The 22,953-nt window shown below is 32.4% G+C and overlaps 1 protein-coding gene and 1 long non-coding RNA gene across 2 annotated transcripts; one reads left to right on the top strand and one right to left on the bottom strand.

The window, feature by feature from the left end:
- The first annotated feature begins 183 nt into the window (after nt 1-183).
- Nucleotides 184-17,013, top strand: LOC148612825 (ubiquitin carboxyl-terminal hydrolase isozyme L5-like). The gene is made up of 11 exons (XM_088594575.1): nt 184-310; nt 4,024-4,087; nt 5,034-5,139; nt 5,684-5,809; nt 6,226-6,287; nt 8,890-9,020; nt 10,186-10,252; nt 11,106-11,205; nt 13,394-13,486; nt 13,825-13,923; nt 15,401-17,013. The coding sequence occupies exons 1-11, from the start codon at nt 235-237 to the stop codon at nt 15,455-15,457; spliced, it is 981 nt and encodes a 326-aa protein (XP_088450701.1). The 5' UTR covers nt 184-234; the 3' UTR covers nt 15,458-17,013.
- Nucleotides 17,014-19,403: 2,390 nt separating this feature from the next.
- Nucleotides 19,404-21,368, bottom strand: LOC148612824 (uncharacterized). The gene is made up of 2 exons (XR_015923946.1): nt 21,052-21,368; nt 19,404-19,658 (listed from the first exon to the last, which is right to left on the bottom strand). It is a non-coding gene; the product is annotated as an uncharacterized LOC148612824 (long non-coding RNA).
- Between the last annotated feature and the right edge of the window lie 1,585 nt (nt 21,369-22,953).

Raw genomic sequence — 22,953 nt, 5'->3', positions numbered from 1 at the left:
CCCTGGCCTAGTGTAAACCATAAAAATTTAAAAAAAAAAAGAAATACAAATTTAATAGGGGTCATCCTGGAGTAAGGCACCATATGTTAGTTTTCAAATTAACCCTATTTCTCGGCCGTATTTAATGTCATTGTTACTTCCTAAATAGTGTTACAGGAAAATATTCAGTCACGACCAAAATGAAGTGACCACTTTAGCCTCATTACATGTGCTACTTCCGGTTGTTGATTTCAAATGGCTTCAAGTGCAGGCGACTGGTGTCTAATAGAAAGTGACCCAGGAGTGTTTACTGAATTGATTAAGGGTTTTGGTATGTGTGAACAAGTGGTTTTATATGTACATATTACCTATTTGATGTATTAATATCAGGAATGGATGTAGCAGTCTTTAAAAAAACGACGTTAGAAATATACCACAGGCGGCACCGGACTCGGAAGGCTCTTGTTTACAAATTTCAGTGGGGTAGATAGGATGTGACAAGAACGTTAAAACCGCCCTTAGTAGGGATGTGACAATGCTGCTAGATAAATTACGAAGCCAGACATATCCTCTGCTCTATCCCCGTTTGAACTTTTGACGTTTGACTAATTTTGGGGCTGCTCCTCAAAGACAAAGCCCTGGGGTAACTAAGAATAATCTTGCATTCTAGACTCTACAGGCAGGTAATTTCAAGATTTCAAATACCCAATTTTTTTAACAGAAAGTTTCAATTTAAATTAGTATGTATCAACATATATATGGTCTAGAACGAAGACCATTTTGCTGAACCAGTTTACATCATTTTTTTGGAAGCTTGAATTTCCCCCTCTTTTATTTGAGACCATTTTGTAGCCTTTTGTAGTGTTCACTCTTATGATTCATTGGAGTGGGTTCCTGTCTGTCAAACAATTTCCCCATTGACATTACACAGGATATGATGTATTAATTTCATATTGTACAGCAATACTTTGGAAGGCATGGAACGGCAGGTCATGTCATTGTTCTGCTTGTTATTCATAACAGCTCTGCTTTATGCTTTTACATTGTTGACTATTTATAGTGCTGCACTTTCATTTTAATCCAATTTTGCTACTATTTGCCTTATATGTTGACTGATGATTTATGTATGTCTGCATGAAAAGGACTAGATAGTTACCATGTATTGTACTTGTGATGTAAATGTTATTTATTGTAGTGCATGTATGTCGATTTTAAAAGCTCCAAGGAGCATATGTTGTTTTGTTTTAGAATATCGACGTTAAATAAAGCTTTTGTATTGTATTGTATTGTATGTTTCTTTATACATTAAAAAAAATAGTGACTATAAAACACTGACCATGTGTTCCTTTTGCTGCACACAGGAGTGTATTTAGGGTTAATCTTAATATACAATATACCAAGTATTGTTTAAAATCAAGGTTTGTTTTTTTTAAAGATAATTGATCACAGCATAAATAAGCACATGAAATGTGCTGTAGAAGATATTTAGATTTAAGTGAATGTAAATAATTTTAATTTCAATGAAGACCCATCAGCTTGCACAAATGATTGAAGCCATTTTTTTTCTGTTTCTCATATATCCCTTGTCTTTCAATGCCATTGGTTTATAATTTTTTTTGCCAGCTGCACAGTTGAAAGATATTTCTCCATTTTTGACAAAGCCAAAGATTTCAACCTTTTTTTTACTTACAGTTTCAGTATGCTACAAAAGTAGTTTTTATAACCCATTCTGATTGGCCCATTTTGGCCTATTTGCATCACTTGGTGTCGGTTGTCGATAACAATTTTTCAAAACTCTTCTCCTCTGACACTACTTGACCGATTGTAACCAAACTTGGTATGTATGTTCTTTGAGTATCATGCACAGAACTGATATGGAGATTTTTGATCCATTGAAAAACAGTCGCTTTTAATAAAAATAGAACATAGGGGTCAGACAATAGTTTTATGCATTTATCTCCATAACCTTTAGGTTTAGCCAAATTCTGATAGGGTAAAAGTGTTCAGCATGATAAGATCTATCTGTGGTCAAATTTTTGTTTTAATCTGTTAAGCCATATTGGAGTTGTTGCCCTTTTTGGATGTTTATTTTTGGTATTTTTAATATTTCTTTATAAATCTTCTCCTCTGACACTACCGGATTAATTGGAACCAGTTTAGTATGAATGTTCCTTTGGGTATCTTGCATAGAACTGTTGTGGAGATTTTTTATCTGTCAAAAAACATGGCTGATGTTACTAAAAATAGAACATAGGGGTCAGACAGTAGTTTTTCGCAAATATCTCCAAAACCATTAGGTTTAGCCAAATTATTTCACTTGCTGAAATGATCCTTGTTACATGTATATGGCCTACATAAGTCTTGAAGGGATCAAAGTTGTCAGACAACTCCTGATACTAATAATAGTAAGTGTTCTTGCCCTTGAAAGGTGAAAAGGGATTTTTTTTTTAGCTCATCTGGCCGAAGGCCATGTGAGCTATTGCAATCACTTGGCATCCGTCGTCGTCATTCGTTAACAATTTTTCAAAAATCTACTCCTCTGAAACTGCTGAGAGGAATTATATGAAACTTTGCACAGATGTTCTTATGGTATCTTGCACAAAATTTTTGTTTAGATCTGTGGTCAAATTTTCATTTTAATCTGTCTGGCCATTTAGGAGTTATTGCCCTTTTTTCGACATTTTTTGCTATTTTTAATGTTATTTCTTTCAAAAATATCCTCTGACCAAACTTGACCAATTGGAATCAAATTTAGTATGTATGTTTTTTGGGGTATCTTGCACAAAACTTATGTTTAGATTTTTGATCCGTCAAAAAAACATGGCAGCCATTACTAAAAACGGAACATAGGGGTTAGACTGTAGTTTTTTCGCATATATCTTCAAAACGTAAGGTTAAGCCAATTCTGATAAGGTAAAAGTGTTCATCATGATGAGATCTATCTGTGGTCAAATTTTCATTTTAATCTGTCTGGTCATTTTGGGAGTTATTGCCCTTTTTCAACATTTTTTGCTATTTTTAATGTTATTTCTTTCAAAAATCTCCTCTGACTATACTTGACCAATTAGAATCAAACTTAGATTGAATGTTTCTTGGGATATCTTGCACAAAAGTTATGTTTAGATTTTTGATCCGTTAAAAAAACATGGGCACCGTTACTAAAACAAATAGAACATAGGGGTCAGACAGTAGTTTTTCACATACATCTAAAAAAATCATTATGTTTAGCCAAATTTTGATTGGGTAAAAGTATTCAGCATGTTGAGATCTATTTGTGGTCAAATTTTCATTTTAATCTGTTAAGCCATTTAGGAGTTATTGCCCTTTTTCAGTTTTTTTTTTTTGCTACATGTATTTTTAATGTTATTTTTTCAAAAATCTTCTCTGACACTACTTGACCAAGTGGAATCAAACTTTGTATGAATGTCTAAAGTTGTGTTTAGATTTTTGATCTGTCAAAAAACATGGCTGCCATTACTAAAATAGAACATAGGAGATAGCATGTAGATTTTCGATTATATTTCTCCAAAACCGTTAGGTTTACCAAATTCTGACTTAGGGTAAAAGTGTTCAGCATATGATATCTATTTGTGGTAATATTTTCATTTTTATCTGTTAAGCCATGTATTGATCCTTATGATAAGTTCTACCAAAGTCTTCTTGAGTCAAAATTGTTGGACAAATCTTTGTTAAATTTATTGCCCTTGAAAGGCATAATTTAACTAGGTGAGCGATTCTGGCTCCTGGGATCCTCTTATTTTGCAATTCAGCCACTTGGAAAGAACGTTCTATCAACTTGATTTTCAACATATGGATTGATATTGAAAAATAAACAAGATTAGTCCAATCAAAATAAATTTTAATCTTAAACGAAATGCAACAGATGTTTTGATAAAATGTAAAATGTCTTAACAAAATCTAACATTCCGAAACCTCAAAATATGCATTTCAAATTTCCTGACATAAGTATTTGTGCACCTTCATGAATTGCCTTCTGACTATAACAAATGTAATGACTGAATTAAAAAATTTTATTGATTGCAGGTTGTAGAGGTATCCAGGTAGAAGAAATATGGAGCTTGGATGCTGAAAGTTTGGCTAATCTAAAGTGAGCTTGTCATCATTATTATGAAAAAGTGCATTTGCATCAAGTAGATAATGTAAAAATGTGATTCAGAAATGATACACATGTATATTTATAGTTAAGGCAAAAAAAATATGCATGTGTGTGATATGTTTTTCCTATCACATGGAATAGTCCTTTTGCATATTCCTGACTTTGGCTTCATTTTTTAAGATATTAAGCAAAAAGGAGTAACTTTCTACATATTTGTCATCTGACAGACTGGTTTACTGTCAAATTGGAGGAATGGACAGCCATAGACTTCAAATTTAAGTATTCAATTTATTAGAGCCGCGGTAAGTACTTGGATACATTTGAATTACTTATAAACTTTCAAACCATTCAGGTGCTTACCAAAGTGAAAATAGTTTTAGTTACCTGGAAAAAAATTTACTATTTTCCCTTTCCCTAATAAGACGGCCAACCAGGTTGTCGGTGTTGGTGGGTTACATCCTTTTGAAAAACGTGGTGAAATGGCTTGCATTCCAAAATTATTGCAAAGAACAATTAGAAATAAAGGAACTATAGAATTGAAATAATTATGTTACAGTGGAATTTATTACTTTTGTCAGGGCTCCTCAGAGACTACTTAAATGCGTGTTTACACTTGTTGGAGACCTTTTGGTGATCTCTGAAAGTATTTACTACATGTACTTTGTTTTTTGGTTGTAATGTATTTGTTACATTTCACCATATCAATCCTTTTTCTATTGAAATTGACTAAGCTTTCAACTAATTTTGATTGTAAGATTCAAATATTAAAAGAAAAATAGTCAACATGCTTTAAAATACAAAGTTTTTACTGAAACATGAAGACAGATTTCATGAATCTGGGGTAACTGTAATTAGAAAACTCCTGAGTTTGTCCTTGCATGATATTTTTCTTACTCTGATTGTAAACTTAAATGTCTTCTTCTTTTTTATTTTTTAGACCAGTTTATGGGCTTATCTTTCTGTTTAAATGGCAGCCAGAGACTGAACCACAAGGTTCAATAGTCCAAGACAGCAGACTACAGAAAATATTTTTTGCAAAACAGGTGTTCATATTGTTACAAATTAGTAGATAGCATTGTATGTAGTTTAGAATTTTTGCCTAATTTAAAAGAATATGCTTGGTATAAAGTTGAAAAATGAATAGAATACTTATTAGTAAAACATGATCTATACGGGTGTTATTAGAAAAGCAGAGGACGCTTACCCTATCGGTGCACCTGGTCCATGCTCCCAGTTTTTAGTGGAGTCCGAGTTGCTCATTTGCTTTTGTTACTTTGTATTTTTGATTTTAGTTACTTTATGTTCTTTGTTGTGTATGTCTGTTTTCCATGTCTGGTCTTTGTCCCTGGATTGCATTCTTTTGATTAGCACTATAACCTTGGTGCCCTTGATTACTCTGTAGAGTTAATGTTCTTTTTATGTCTTTGAAGTCCTGCAAAATATTGAAATATGCTGTCAGAAATTTCCTTCAGTGTACAAGCAGTATGCTGATGTATATATGCGTAAATATTCATACAATACATGGCTTGATTACTTCATTATCTGTGATGTGTAATTAATCTTAAATTTAGTTTATATTCCTTTTAGGTAATCAATAATGCTTGTGCAACTCAAGCAATATTGAGTATACTCCTCAACTGTGACTCGGAAGCAGTAGTTTTAGGTGAAACTCTTAACGGCTTCAAAGAGTTTGTCAAGAATTTTGACCCTGGGGTAAGATTAGTTTTGATTATCACACATGAACATGTATATTCTTTCAGCACATTTTTGGTGTTTGAAATCATTTAACCCGGATGTACAAGTTGAATGGAATTGAGCTACCTTGAAAACATAAATAGCATGTTCAAATATCTATTTATTCTGTTTTGTGTAATCACATGATCTTTTGTTGATCTATAGAAAACAGAATGAATTAGAATTTAATGTAAACGAATTCTTAGGTAAAAACAATTTAATTTGTATTTATAGAATTTTTGTAGAGAAGCAAAATTCTTCTTGCTGTAGTATTATTCTTAATTGTGAGAAAAAGAATTCCTTATTAGAATTTTCAATACATTTTAAACTTAACAAAATACATGTTTAAATCCAAAATATTCAGTATGTTAAGTATGTTACTATTTTTTCAACAGCTGCGAGGCCTGACACTAAGTAATTCAGATGTTATCAGACAAGTTCACAATAGTTTTTCAAGGTAAGTATCTGTCCATAATGTTTTTACTCAATTTTGAGTGAAAATTAAGCAAGAGTTAAACTAGGGGTCTGGCATAAATTTCACAATAACTTGAAAGAGTAGAGTAGATCGTAAATATTGATGTCACAATAGCATTGAGATGTAATGCCTGAATATAGCTGAAACATTGCTGCTTGGGGGTTAAACCCCAACAATCAATCAAGTCTATATGAATAATTCTTGTTTTATAGGTGGAAAGCAACATGGATAACATCCTTGTTCTTTTTGTAAAATTTCAACTGAATAATTTCATTTTATAGTAAAATGTTGGGATCTGTAAAAAAAAATTTCGCATGATTTGATTGACAATGCAGAATTTCTCTGTCATTTCTGGATGTATTACTTTGTTTCACTATCCTCTAAAAATTAATTAAAATACCATCACTGTCTTGTAAAGGCTTAATTTTTCAGATGTTGTGTATATCCTTTCATGCCTAGAATGTTTATTCTCATACATTGTAGTTACAACTGAAAAGATCTGTTTCATTCAATAAAACACCGTATAGATGTGGTCTGAAAAGATCTGTTTCATTCAATAAAACACCATATAAATGTAGATGTGGTCTGAAAAGATCTGTTTCATTCAATAAAACACCATATAGATGTGGTCTGAAAAGATCTGTTTCATTCAATAAAACACCATATAAATGTAGATGTGGTCTCAAAAGATCTGTTTCATTCAATAAAACACTGTATAGATGTGGTCTGAAAAGATCTGTTTCATTCAATAAAACACCATATAGATGTAGTACAATGTAACCTGTCATACCCGAAATGTCAGTATCTGTAAGAATCAGACAATGGGTGAAACATGGTATGAAAAAAACCCATCATTTTGATAGTGTAATTTGACTATTTGCACCATCAGAATCAAAGAAAAAAGACAAGGTTTAGGGTTCTCCACGACCTCTTTTTGCATAGTGCTGCACCATGTGTTACTTTCCTTGCCCCATGAATTCAAAATGAGCACCATGTATTTATTTGGTTTGTGCCATTTATTCAGATTTGTGTCATGCATTGCAAATCGACACTGTATTTCCCAATTACTCTTGCCTATTAATCACCTATACCTGTCCGGGGTTCTCCCCAGGATTTTCAGATAGCGCTGTATTCACTGCGGGACTCGACGTTAATGTCTCGTGTCACTTTGTATTTAATGTATTTTATAAAGGTTGATCTGTGCATTAACATTGCTGTCTATGTTTACATGAATTATTTGTAGGTAAATATTGATGCACAACAACATGGCAATGTAAACAAAAGATGGCCATTTTCTTTTTCTTTTCAAAGTGTTTTGGAAGTATCTGATGGAATAAATATTGTTTGGGAATTTAATATGCTCTTTTATAAGGTAAATCAGCTTCTTAACGTTGAAAACATCATGTGATTGTGCAATTATTCAACTTTGCATTTATAAATAGCCACGTGCTTTTGGCCAGGGTTGAGTGAATTTTTACCATAGACAGTTTTGATTGGTTCAGTATCAGATATTAATATCTGATTGATACCTTCATTAAAATTAATTCGTGGCCAGGTTGGGTGACTGATAAAGAATCATGTTGGCAATATCATAGGCTTCAGACAATTGTGCGGTCACGCGGTGATCAACTGACCATAGTACGTTTACTGCTAATTACCTTGTAGGATGCTGTAAATGACCTCTGGGCACACACGTTTCCTGTCGTAATTGATTTTTATGCCTCAAATTTAGATTTATATCACAGCGCTGGTAGCAAGATAGCACAGTACCGATCTCCATAGTGCAGGACTTTAAGGGCCTGGGGAGAACACTGCCTGTCAATATGTTTGGTGCATGTGTTTATTCTAAGGGTACACAATGTTTTGATTGGTAATTTCCAGGGGGTTAATGTGAAGGAGTGAAACGCGTGTGTAAACAAATCTCAGAATTGTCAAATTGGTGGTAATTACCGTCTGCATTATTTATTTCTATGTTGTAGCTTGTGCTATTAAATATGTCTCATTCAACCTTATCATACTTTCTTTGAGCATTTTTGAGCAAAGCCAGTGATGTAGAGATCAAATAATGGTCTTTTCAAATAGAGAAGGCTTTCTTGAAAGGAAGTATCCTTGAGTGATATTTTATTGTCAGATCGGTGGGGTTTTGACATGTATGTTTCTGATTTTTCCCATTTTGCCTGATTCATACAAACATTTACACTTAAGATTTTTCTAGGTTAACTAAGTCTATACCATTCAAGAAATGCTATATACAATTCTCTTATTATTCCTAAACCAGAACTACTCAGACATACTTCTGTCTACTCAGGCCCATCTTATTGCAATATCCACCCAAATGAAATGAGAAATGTAAAAGGAATTAATCTTTTTTAGTAGTTCGGATTGTGGTCTATGGTTATATTTTTGACTAAACAGAAATTACTATCAGCTTTAGGATGGTAGTGAAATATCTAAGGAACAACTAACTTGCTCCTCCCCAGCTACTGAATATAGCTGAAATATTGCTGCTCTGGCATTAAACCCCAACAATCAATCAATCAACCTCCCCAGCTACTAAGTATGGCAAAATGATTTTATATTGCAGACAGCAGATGTTTGAATTTGATGAAAAGATGGCAAAGAAAGATGATGATGTCTTCCATTTTGTGGGTTATCTCCCCATAGATGGTCGTCTGTATGAGCTTGATGGTTTAAAAGATGGCCCAGTTGATTTAGGTATGAAAGTTTTGTCAATATACTGAAATGAAATTATTGAGCAGATAGTGATGGTTGACAAGTTAAGTACCAGTCCAAATAAAATTCTGACACTGCAAATGGTAAAGTGATTCATGGTAAAGAAAACCCGCCAAATAAATGATGCTTTTTCAGTCTACATATGCTATACTTTTAGATAACAACAATCTGATTTGCACTTTTTAGAAAATCATACATTCATCTCCCACTAAAATCAACCAAATTAAGCCAAATCAAAAATGATAACTCTTGCAAAGGGCAAATTTCACGTACAATCTATATAATTTTTATCTCAAAAGCACAACAACAAAATGAAAAACTAAGACTGGTCATGTGATCAGTAACTGTCTCTGAACAAGAAATAAAACTGAATTGGGTGGGTTTTTGACATGCATGAATCACCTGCTATCTGATTTTTAGAAAGAGTGCTACTTAAGTTGCTGTTTTTGTAAGTACTGTTATTTAAGGACCATTTATCAAAACAGTTAGAAGAACAGATGTGTATTGCTATAACCAAGCAGTTTTCTTAGCTTTTTAATAAGTAAGTTATTAAATCAGAGATATATCAGTGGTTGGGGAAGGCAGGGGTCATGGGCCACTACAATTACCAGATATGATTAAGAATGTTAAAAAATGACCCAAATTATAATTGTCTCGAATACCGGTATTTGTATATATACATACAGCCTAATCGGCCAAGTGGTTTAGTTTGTTGGACAGGATTTAGTGCAGGTGGTGTTGCCATAGAAGAGGAGAGAAGGGGTTTGAATTCTGCTGAGAGAGGGACTAAATTTGAATTGCAAATTTGCAACCTCGCCTTAATTTCAGCATTGGGTGTAGCTTAGACTTGATTATATATGTATTTGCATCCTTGCATCAACATTCTATGTTGTTGACCCTAGCCGTGGATGGTAGAGTTTCAACATCCCATTAGACACTTTATATATATTTATATATCAGTCTTCACAGTTAAGCAGTAGTCTGAAGCCCAAGGCTTGTCAAAATCGAGGTGGGCCTGAAATGTTTACTACTGGCGAAAAATCACTATATAAAAAATTTTGAAAAATGTTATTCTTGCCTGAAACATAGATGTACAAAAGATGTCAGACCTCCCATCTGTTTGTTTTAAATGTATTCTATTTAACAGGTGCTGTGCCAGCTGATACTGACTGGTTAACATTGGTCCAACCTATTCTAGAGAAGAGAATGCAGAAGTAATTATATACTAACATGTTGTAATTCTATTTTAGCTTAATGTTATGTGTTTGTAAACTCAGATGTGTACTACTGGACATTTCAAATTAAACGTTTTTGTTTTTTCTAAACAGCCAAAATATTTACACACTATTATCACAAAGTCTATTGATTTCATGTGATTTTCACCTGATTTGAGCAAATAAAAATGAAACTCTTGTGAATGAAGCCTTCACATGAATTTCACATGAAGCTTTAATATGAAAAACAGGTTAGGGTATCTCATGTGATTTTCATGTGAAACTCAAGTCATGTAAATTTCAAATGAACTTGTTTACTGGTGTATTGCCCTCTTTAGAAGTCTGCACTTTCTTTTTTCACTTAAGGAGGTAGACCTAAGGTAAGGGACACAACTCTTACAAATCATTCAAGAGTTTGTGTTCAGCATTTGACATCAATCTCATGTAAGCATCAAAGCAACTTGGATTGATTTCATTCTGCTTCAAATGAAAGCTTGATATGTTTTGGTGAAATTAAATATGATATCATATCAGTGATTTCAAGAGTTATGTCCCTTACCCTAGGTCAACCTCCTTGAAATGAATTACAGTGTGTGCAAATGATAAATTGTATTTCTAGATTGTGATACCTTAATGTTCTATGAAGCATTGTTATTGGATGCAATATTTAAAATGAAATCATCAAAAAAAAAAAAAAGAGAAAGAAAGAGAAAGATGTTAATATTCAGTGAAGGTACTTACAGTTAACTTGTGCATCATATCTTAAGAGAAAATGACTTTATGCAAAATATCAAGATGTTTTTCTTTATTTAAATAACAACTGATTAACTTTGGGATTTGTGAAATTTTCCAGATATAGTACAGATGAAATCCACTTTAATTTAATGGCCTTAGTATCAGACAGAAAACAAATATATGAGAAGAAGATATTGGAATTAACTTCACTGATGGAGGTGAGATGTTCCAATAGTTTTGTAACATATGTGTATTCTTAAAACAATGGTTTAAATTTCCCCAAATACCACATGCTTAAAATTTGAACAGACATAATCACCAGTATTGCATTCAAGACTTTTAGGTTCTATATATCACAAAAATTGAATTATAGATGACATTATAATGCTATTTTGCATTATACAGGGCCTTATCTAGATAGGCAAAAACTTCTCCTTGGTTATGTGATTTCTTCCATTCGTCTTTGACAGGAAGAAGTTTTTTGTAATATATTTCATAGACAATAATGTCATTTTTGTTATTTTTCAAACTTAATTTACTAAACATTCTCCTTGTCAAAGTGTAGATAGGCCCTGACTGAAGACTAAGTGTTCATTAACACGAACAATTCAGTCATTAAGGGCTTCAATTATTTGAGTTAAGTGTTCACTAATTTTTTAGTTACAGGGAAGTAAGAACACTGAATAAAATTATAATAAAAATTACATTGCTGAAATTACCTTATTTTTTCTAGTTATTAAATGTGCCATACATTTAAGAATAAGTATCCCATTCTAGAAAAGTGTAACTTTATCAAAAAACATTGCTTTCATGGTTCAGAGTGAAATGGTTAAAAAAAACTTAGGACATTTTTTTATTCAAATATTTTTTTGATTTTGTTATTAAAGCCACGAAGAAGTTTAAATTTTATAGCAATTGTCTGTTGGATATTCAAATGAACAAGTTTGAAATTGTATTTACAATATAATAAGCTTATACATTTTTGAAAAAAAGTAGATTATGATAAATTAAATATTGTATTATCAATATGATATCAAAAGACATAAAAATGATGAAATGAATATAAAAAAGTACTTATCTTAAGAGAATAATTGGATATACTTTTTTTAATGTTTGTGAAAATTTAAACTCTGCAATTAATTAATTTTTTGGATCTATTAATTATGGAAAACAAGAAAACTCAAGATATTTTATCAGTATAGTTATTTTATTTATTTTTATTATCTTTTATGTTATACAGTCGACTCCACTTAATCACGTATCGCTTTATTGCATATTTCGGTTATTGGCATAATTTTCTCCTGCACAAAACCATTTCCTATTATTCTATTAGGGAAAAAATCGCTTATTTGCATAGGCCTTGGAGGTGCATTTCGGTTTATTGCATAGAGAATTTTGCTAGGTACAGACAGGTTTTCCCAAATTCTATTCTAAGCCTTCGGGTCATAAATACGTCAATCATATTTATTGTAAAAACTAGATTATCATCAATCAGGAGGTGTTAATAATGGATTAAAAACATAATGGACATCAAAGACAATATAAATGATTTCAAATTACATTAAAATAAACAAGCACCTAGGTGAACAATGACTTCTGACGACATGCCAAACATCACCTTATGCTGCGGCTTGGGGTTCGGCTTGGGGTATTTTTTGTCCCTATTTAAATTCTTCCGACTACTAATGATTATCAATGTAAATTTAATTTTCTTTAATGAGCTGAACAGTTTTGAGTGAGCTTGGGTTACTAGGCATAAATATCATACGAAAATTAAGTCATTCATTCAGTACAATGTCTAATGAAATTCAACTACCCTAAGGTGCCCCATACTATCCACACTTCATAGGAATATATCGAGGTCAATGACATGTATAATACACAACTATCAGTGTACAATGGTGATTGAACAGAGGAATAAAAACACACAGACCATTTCAAAAGCCCACAAACTGCAAACATTGATGAATATTACACTGAATCCTGGCTGAAATATGAAATATGGGATTTTCTTTCATAGAAAGGTCAGGAAATTACTTGACTATTTATAGATGAGAAACACGTGGTTGTACTTATAAATACACACAACGTAAAGAAGGTCAATAAACAAGACAAACACAATATATATTATTATTTATTGATAAAAGAACAATACAATGAGAAGGTCTATAACAATTAAATACTAGATCAGAAATGTTGAACAGTGATATCCCTGGTTAATCCACAGTATCGTCGTCTTACCTGAACTCACACTTCCGGTAAAATCGTAATTTCAGTTATAAGAATAGCCCGGTTATTTGCATAATTTTTACTGGCAAATAGGCTGTGCAATTAAGCAGAATCCACTGTAATAGTAATTCACGTGACTGTATGTGAATACTCGTAATTTTTATTTCTAATTTGCAGGACAGTGGTATGGAAACAGATAATCTTCAGACAGAGATTAGTCATTTACATGATCTTATACAAGAAGAGGACAATAAAATGAAAAGATACAAGGTATTTACAGTTAATGCTTGGTCTATTTTTGATAGTTAATACTCAGGTTAGTGTTACCTGTAGATTTTGAAAAGGCAGGGTAATGCGGGTGAAAAAAGGACATTCAGCATTTTAGAGGCAAATTTGACGGCATTTACATCTATTTCAGGAAGCATATAGAGCTAATCTATAAGAAGGCAGGGCATCCACCCCCAACCAAAATTACCTGTAGGGAACACTTAAGGTATTATCAAAGAAATTAAAAACTTAAAGGCCATTCTGTAAGACTTTATGTACGTGTTCAAACAGAAAAAGTCATTTGATGTCTGTGATGATGGCATTTTCTTTTTTCATTGTAGGTAGAAAATATAAGAAGGAAGCACAATTATCTCCCTTTTATAATGGAGTTGTTAAAAATTTTAGCTGAACAGAAACAGTTATTGCCATTAGTAGAAAAAGTAAGTTTGTTTCTAAAGGAAATATGTATTTAGGTATGATCGAAAATGTGCCTGAAAGTACTTTCTTAAATTAATATGGGGAAGGTGAAACAAAGGTGAAACTTTAAACCCATCCAATGAAATGAAGGTGAAACTTTAAACCCATCAGATGAGGCATGAATTCAAACACCTAAGTGTTTCATGATTTTTTTCAGTCCTGTTATTATTAACTTCCAAATTGGTAAAATGTGTCAAGGTGTATGGTGTTTATTGTCCTTATGCATTCTCTTATTGTCATGGTCTGAAATATGTCCAGCTTTGATAAGGAACTGTGCATTTTCATGGTATGAAATGTCTTTGGGTCGAATTGTCCTGTATTGATAAGCTGATTACGTCATTTTCATAAACATTCGGGTGCCATGTCTTGACTATTCCTGTCTAAGAAAAAGCTCAGATTCCATTTGTATGTAATCATTGAAGCTAGTTAATGTTTCCTAGACTGTCCAGCATTTACCAAGTATATGAAAATGAAGCTGCCATTATACTGTTTTTAAGTCTGTGCCCAAACCAAGCTTAGTTATTTGCTTGAGCTATAATTTTCGACACTTTCCCTTTATATTTAATCAAAATTCCTCTTTAATTTCATTGGCCAAAAATAATTTGTTTATGCTTGAACGTACATGCAGCTTAGGGCACGTAGTACAAAGCTTTGACAAATTGCTAGGATGATCTTTTTCCTGTTTTTAGCGGAATTCGGCTATTTTAAATTCAGATTTAGATCCAGATTCTATGTTTACTGTAAATTTACTTCCAATTTTGCCAATTTCTGCTTAGTTTGTAGACATCATAAAATCATCCTGAAATTGGGATGTCTTATATCCAAGAATAATAAGAAAGTGTATTTGAAGCTCTGTATCTGATTTGAAACATGAATTGCTCAAAATTATGCTGTCAGAATTGACATATTTTTGGAAATGATGTATGCAATTAGGAAGTGTTTGTTTGAACTTTTAACACTGACACACACCATGTGTCTTTGAAAGTCCTGCATACTCCCCTTGGTCACAGTATAGATAGGTGTTAACTGTCGAAAATTGTAAAACGGTAACTTTCCCACTGAAAATTTTCTCAGAGTGGGAGTTTTGCTGAGTTTTTGTTTTAGTGACATGTTTGCACAAGAATTTAAGTAATTTATTATGATTTTAAACTGAAAATTCAATAAAGATGGGAGAAATTTCAGCACATGTGGCTAAATTTTTTACATGGACACGTAAGCAGCAGATTGATGAATATTTCATGATATATATCGGGAAGCTTTCACCTATGGCAGTATATCATCATAGCAAATGTCATTGGAATACAAATAAATTTATCCTTCATAGCCAAAGCTTAAGATTATTTTTTTTCTATGTCTTGTTAGCAATCATTTCTTTTCTGCTTAATTAATTTACTGCATAAAAAGTAATAACAGGACTTTTTCTTCTAATTTTTTTTGCAGGCAAAGGAAAAAGCATCAAAAAAGAAAGAAGAGAAGACTAAGCAAACTGACATATGAAAATTTTATATTATTACAAATATTTGGGGAAATGAGGGTGCATTAAATAGCACAGCTAACCCTCGGTAATTTTTTTTTATTTTTGTTACTGTGCTAAACATGATAAAAGGAAATGTTTATATTCCTAGAAAAACACTTTTACTATGTATCCCATAAGAACTTTCTGTCGAAACTTCACTGAATCCTATTTTTATGATTTGTAACCTGCTGCTTACAGTGACTTCTTGGGAAAACAAGTTTTTTTTTTCTTGTGGTCATCAAATACTTGCAAAATGTTGAATTAGTCACATATATAATTGAAAGAATGAATGTGACACGAATGATAAATGTTTACATCCCAAAGAAATTGGTTGTAAGAATTGTAAGAGACAGTCATTGTATTTGTAGTAACTAATTGTTTAATACAGGTAAATTCTAGGTTATGATTTATATGGAACCTTACTATTACTTATAAATTAAAAAGGTGTTATTTATATTTATTGTCTGTAGTGCATGTCATTAAATGATCAGGCAAAACATGTAAAATATTAAAAATACAAATCTAACAAAAACTTGTATTTTCTTTTCAACTTCGTGGAAATAAAAAAAATGTTTAAACATGTCAGGAATTGGTGGAATGGAATTGTAAAGAGTAATCTGCCACTGAAATGTTATCCACAATATTTAATGCTTTTCAATAACTCTTTCTTCATTTTACCGAAATGATATGAAAAATCTAGTCTTTATTCTGAAGATTATCAAATGGTTTGTGCTACATGCCCGATTCTTAAAATGACCGCAACTTAGGGTTATATTGTTTGGGTCTTTGTTTTATATTTACTATTTATAATGCACTGTTTGCATCAGTCAAAGTAGTGGCATGATTATACGAGTAGATACCTCAGTTTTAATTGACTGCAATGTACATGTTTGTCTGCATATGATTGCTTAAGAATCAGTTGAAAGATTTTTTTTTCAAACTGTGTACAACAATTTGGTAATTTAAAAAACAAATTAAGGAGGTAGACCTAGGGTAAGAGAAATAACTCTTGAAATCAGTGGTATGTTTGTATCCAATTCAAGTTACTTTGATGCTTACATGAGATTGATGTAAAATGCTGAATACAAACATTCCAATTTATTTTTAAGAGTTGTGTCCCTTACCCTAGGTCTACTTCCATAAGTATGGTACAATCCCATATTTTCATCTATTGTGCTGGTGTAAAACTTTACCGTCTTTCCTTTTATGGTTTTGAATTTTGATGGGAATAGTTTATTGCCCCACAATGTGGCAGTATATCATTTGATATCATAGTAGGTGCTATATTTTTCACTTTATTCTTTTTTTCAAAACCTTGAGATGTTCAAATAATGTGCTAGCTAAACATTACAATCTCAAGATTTTACAATTTTATTGAACTACTTCCCTTGAATATATTATAATTTTACAGTGGAAGTACTTTGTTCTTGTGTATTTGGTGCATCATATTTCTTATGAGCTTGTGTTCAATTCTCGAAAAAGATATTGTTTGTTAGGTTGTTATTTATAACTATGTTTAAATAAATGTGGATGTTTATTCTTTGGGTTTTTTTAGTGTCTTGTGGACTTATAGAGACTTATACATTAGTCCATTCATAAGTCCTCTATTCTGTGTCATTTATTTGTCAAATGTTTTCAGAAGTGGTTTGGCACATTAAAAATTAATATTTGGTACATTAAATCATTAAGTTAAAGTTTTAGTTCAATCAGAAGGTTTTTGACAGTTTTGGTCCTTGAATTTACCATTTTCCTTGAAATTTTCAATTACAAATGAGGTTTGAACTATAGACTATTTTATCTCCTAAAATGAAGATAGGTCAAGAATTAACTAAATTTTCTTTATGTAGTTTATATAAGAATTTGATCACATCTGTAATGAAATTTAATGGGCTTCAGTGGTGGATTCAGGGTTCTCCTATAACATAAGAGGTTGGAATTCTGTTCCTCCATACCCCATCCTTAGGATGGCACCAAGTCATAAAATAGCTCGCCAGACAACCTCAAGCACTGCTGGAGTAGATTCAGGGGTACATCAGGGCAAATGGACGTTCGCACTTGCATTTGTACTTATTTATGGCGTTTAATGTCACTAAAGGGATATTGAAAGTGAAAAGGAATGTATGAACTATACGGATTACCGAAACTATTATGTAGCATATTCAGTGTGTAGAAGAGATTGGAATTCTGTTCCTCCCTATTATGGCGCGGTAGTGGGGTCAAAAATAAGCATTTATGCATATGATATGCTAAATTCTGTTTACATGCATATGCTTAAATCGAATTTTGCATATGCCGAATTATTTATGTATGCGCTTAATTCGAATTTTTCCTATGCATTTGTACAAGTCGGATTTTTCCTATGCATTTGCATTGCATTCTCGTTTAAGCTCTCATGTTGGTAATTCCAATTTTACACTCCCAATAGAAAAAATAACTGAAACCATCCCTAGCTAAAGGTCCACTATACCATGAAATATTTTTAAAAATCTCAGATCGATTGTCAACGTTCCTTAAATAAGATGGTCTTCAAAAATGACATGCACGTTTTATCATTCACAATTCTACAGCTAGACCACGCTTAATGACGCCATTGTGGTAATATAATCCCATGAGACTGCATTTGAATTCTCTGTCATTTACTTCAACGGGGAAATTTTCGTATTAATAATTTAGTAATATTTTTGTCTCGGGGGTTTACAAAGAATGCCAACTCGGGAAATAACTGTCAAATTTCAGGTATGAAGTTAACTGAGAATCAGGCGGTGAGAAAAATTAAAAGTTACCGATAAAACACGAGCAGAAAGCATTGAAGTATACAGACATTACAGTCGTTTAAAACTGGTATTAAGGTAGTTCATACTTAATATTTCTAGTAGATAATCTTTCTAGTTTTTCTCAAAAATAACTCTGAATGAACATACTTTAGAATTTTAATGTAAAAAAACATTGGTAACCAAACTTGATTTTGAGATAATTGAGCCTTATTAAATCCAATATTTTACTACATTTCCTATGGATATGAGATCAGTTCTAACCTCTTAAAAACTGTCCTAGAACTATCAGAACAGTTCAATGACCGATTTAGAACAGTTCTAGAGCCAGTTCTTCTGACAGTTCTAGCAGTAGAGCCGACTCCCCTCGTAGAACAGGCACTTCTAGAACTGAGAGTTTAGAACTGTCCTAGAGCCGACTCTTCTGACAGTTCACCTGAGAGTTTAGAACTGTCCTAGAGCCGACTCTTCTGACAGTTCCCCTGAGAGTTTAGAACTGTCCTAGTGCCTACTCTTCTGACAGTTCCCCTGAGAGTTTAGAACTGATCTTATCTGTAAAGAACACTAAACTGACATATTTTCACATGTCACAGAACTCTTTTTTCGCAGTATAAAAAAATGAAATTCCCTACACATTTCAATAGATCATTTTCCCTCCAATTATATCCCCTCTATAGAGACTTACTGAATTTTACAATTCTAATTTTTATGTAAAAAAATCATTTGAAATAATTTAAATCTACTATTTTACACAATTTCAAACACTATTAGTTAATAGAAAATATACATATATGTACGATTTTGCAAGATGACAGAAAAGTATGCCCCGAGGATTACCTACCTTAAGCAAACCAATTAAAGAATTTGTTACATAGTTATTGATTTCACTTTTCTAACACAATATGAGTAATTTGTTGAATCGAAAGAATTGTCATTTTGCTTCAATTTCTGCTGCCTGTGTATCATTCGAAGTTGTAGATCGAACTATAGATTTAATTCAAGACCAGGCTGTCTGAAGGTTTATTAGCAATGCACAGTAATTGAAAAATGACACTTATCATCAGCTAAGGACCTTGGCTTCATGTAAAAAATACGTGGCATTAAACCAGAAAACAAAGTGGACGGACCAAGCACTTTTATTCATTTCGTTGAATTTTCGGTCAAAAATATTTGCGTATGATATACATATATTACTTTAAATATCAGAAAGTTCAGTCAAATGGACAACGATTCTGAGTCCTTATAACTCGTGTGTTGTCGATTGTGCATGCGTCCCTATTTTATTTTCCAAAGCGCAACGCTTGCATCTGTCGTCTGGCGCCACCTTCCAGGCCAGCCCCGGAATTAGAATGGTACAAAGCTTTCAAAATATCTCTGTACATTTGGCTCACTCTTTTATTCATTTGATATTCTGAAAAAAAAAAACACATAAGAAACATTAAACAGTGGTGGATTCAGGGAATCCGGAAGGAGGCGCTGACTGGCGTGATCGAGGAGTGACTTCCAGTTTTTTTCTACATCATCAAACTTCCAACATAAGCGGGTCGGTCCCCTCTTGAATCCGCCTATGTGCCGATAATACGCCGCTTACACTATCTTCACATAGCAAACCACCTGAATTGATATCGAGTAAAACAAATAGATTTACAGTAAATAAGGTAAAACAAATACTATCTTTAAAAAGAGATAGCCGACGCATTAATTTTTTTTCTTTTTACTAATAATTTTCTACATTTCATTCAAGAAAATAACACATGGCACGCAATTTCGATACAGTTTTATTTCGAACGCCACTAAGTTATCAGTATTTGGCCAATCGGGAAATAGAATTGCGATCAGGTGACTTGGATTTCCATGGAAGAGCGTCTTTTAGGTAAAAGGGTAAGAAGTGAAACTATACCGACTGCGTCGCAAAAAAAAGATAGCCGACGCAGTAAAATTTTGTTCTTTTTAACTTCTAAGTTTCTACATTTCTTTCAAGAAAACAAAACATGGCACGCAATTTTTAAGGTTCCGATAAAGTTTTTTTTCGAACGCAATTCCAAATTTTCGATACAGATTCTTCACACTAAGTTAGCAGTATTTGGCCAATCGGGAAAAAGAACTGCGATCAGGTGAGTTGCGTTTCCATAGAAGAGCGCCCTTAAGGTCAAAGGATAAAAAGCGAAGCTATACCGACTGCGTCGGAAAAACGAAACTGATAACTGCTACTTATCAGACTTTCCCCTTAAATGTTTCTGTTCACGGCGGAATATAACTGATTTGTATATATCTAATTCTGACTAGTTAAAAAAATAAGACTAAAAAAAATAAATGAAAATAATAATAATAATAGTTAAATAACCCTAAAATTAAAATAGATGCTTAAAAGTCTACTGGCGTGAATTATTATTTGTGAGTAGAATAGCTCTCGAAGCAATTTATACTAGTATGTTGATGCACGACTTACATATATAAGATAATCATGAGAAATGTTACCAAAAACAACAAAAAACAAAACAAATACAAAAACAAACAAAAAGCAAAATCAAAATAAACAAACAAAATCAAAAACAAACAAAACAAACGAAAAACAAACAAACAAAAAGGAACAAATTACAACAAAACAAATAGTAAAACAAAAACAAAAATCCAAAAACTAAGATTATGGCACGATTTCCTGGTATACTGTAACAGTAATGCATCGTTTATATTTTCTGTTTTAAAAACTCAATTTTTAGGTTGTCGAATGTCAGATGACCACAAAGAAAGTTCATTTGTCAGCAAAATTGTAATTAGCTAATAAAAATATCCAAGAAACTAACCTTCGCTAGTAGAACTGCTTATTGGCAGACGATTATTTTCTGCTAAAACAAAGGGAGGGAACTCTGATATTGGGTGAGCCGTGCTATATCTGGTTAGTAGTATACAAACAAGTATCAAAACTCCAGTGATAATAGATCGATTGTTCTCCATTACAGTCTGAAAGGTAAATGAGAAGACACAGTGTACGATATCATTCTAGTTAACGACGATTTACGTATATTAAACCTCTCGACATCCAGGCTCGATACTGAGTGTCTTATCGATGCGCTCATGCGGTTTGCTGGTCTATGCGAATGTCGTTGATGGACATCTATTAATTTTTTTTACCATTTTTTGGCATTTAGCTGTTGGAATTTTAAAACATACCAAGCTAAATATTAAATAGTAACTTCTTAGGATGAGTTTAGTAAATAAACACGGAACGGGTTTCGGAAACTTCTAACTGATTCTCGTTGTTATAAAATTGGTTTTGCTGTTATTTACAGAATATTTAATGGTTGTGATGGCTATATCACAAAACACGGACTGCCCAAGGGAAGAGATATGGATATTGTACCAGCCGTGGACGAGGCGTAATATCCGGTTTCTCGTCCATATCGCAAACAACGGACAGTCCATATTTTGTGGTCATCATTTACTATAATATAGGGTTATTGTATGATACTGTGGAATATTATCCTGAGTAGAATTTTATATTGCAAGAGTTTACGAGTGCAATATACATTTTACGAGGATTAATACTCTCCACTATTCATACAGTAATCCTTTCATTGTATGACAATATGATGAAGTCTTTTTTAACATGAACATTCATGGACAACGTCATAAATGTCAACTATATTTGCACTAGTGCAATATGGAAATGTGTTGCACGCTGATGTTGCATTGCTTTCTATTGGAAAATTATTTGCTATACAGTAATATTAATTTGTAACTGTTTCATGTTCTCATAGATGAAATATTGTACATGGTTGCCGAAGTGGTCATTAAGTTTTTGCATTGTTTTCGTATCAGAATATGTTTATTAGTTTTTGTTGCTTGTAAATATGCAAATTTTGCAAATTAATAATTATGTATATGTAAATGTGAAAATCTCTTATATAAACACCTATTAGTTAAATCTGTCAATATTTCAAATAGCATAGGTGTATGTAGCATACAACGACACATGTTAATCGATGTGACAAAATCACATTGCAATTAAATATTTAAAAACAGCAACAGCAATGTAATAAACAAAATACAAATATTTTAAAGTTGCCATCGGTCAATTTAGACCAGTAGTCAAAACAGTAAAAGCCTTTTTTTTTAACTTATTGCGAGCTAAAGTATGTCAAATATAGACGCAAAATGGAAATGTTTTTGTGAAGACTAGCGGGGAATTTTGGGACGAGGTTTGTTCATTTGAATATACTTAGTTAATAAGGAAGAAGAGAACTATGTTGACTAAACCGAGATTTGAAGATTGCATTAAATCATTTGAAAATGATGTCAGGTGGAATTTTCATGATAAAAATGATGGTGATACCGTAATAATAACTAAAATTAAAGTTACAGTTCAAAATGACTTTAGTCATTGCGCAGCATTTAACTGGAAATTGCTATACATAACAGTTTCCGTTGAAAGATACGCATAAACATATTAAAAAAAAAAACAAATTAATTCAAAAACATTTAGAATATTTGCTTACAGGCGGCAACAGCATGTAGATATTTCAAGCATAAAAAGAAAAATATCTAAACAAACACTTACTTCTATATCATACAAAGCTCATTAACTCCTACCGTTTCACTGACTCGACTATTTAAACACAGATTCTGTTCAGTGCTCCCGCGAAAATATATAAGACTCCTTAATTAGGTAATTAGTGTTGATAAAAATGTTTTTAATGAAAGGTGTA

The sequence above is a fragment of the Perna viridis genome, chromosome 7 (assembly GCF_037379345.1).
Source record: "Perna viridis isolate PV_CMFRI_1.1 ecotype Kerala chromosome 7, ASM3737934v1, whole genome shotgun sequence".
In the NCBI taxonomy this organism is placed as follows: Eukaryota; Metazoa; Mollusca; class Bivalvia; order Mytilida; family Mytilidae; genus Perna; species Perna viridis.
The sequence above is the reverse complement of the archived record's forward strand: the minus strand, read 5'-3'. Positions and strand labels throughout refer to the sequence as shown.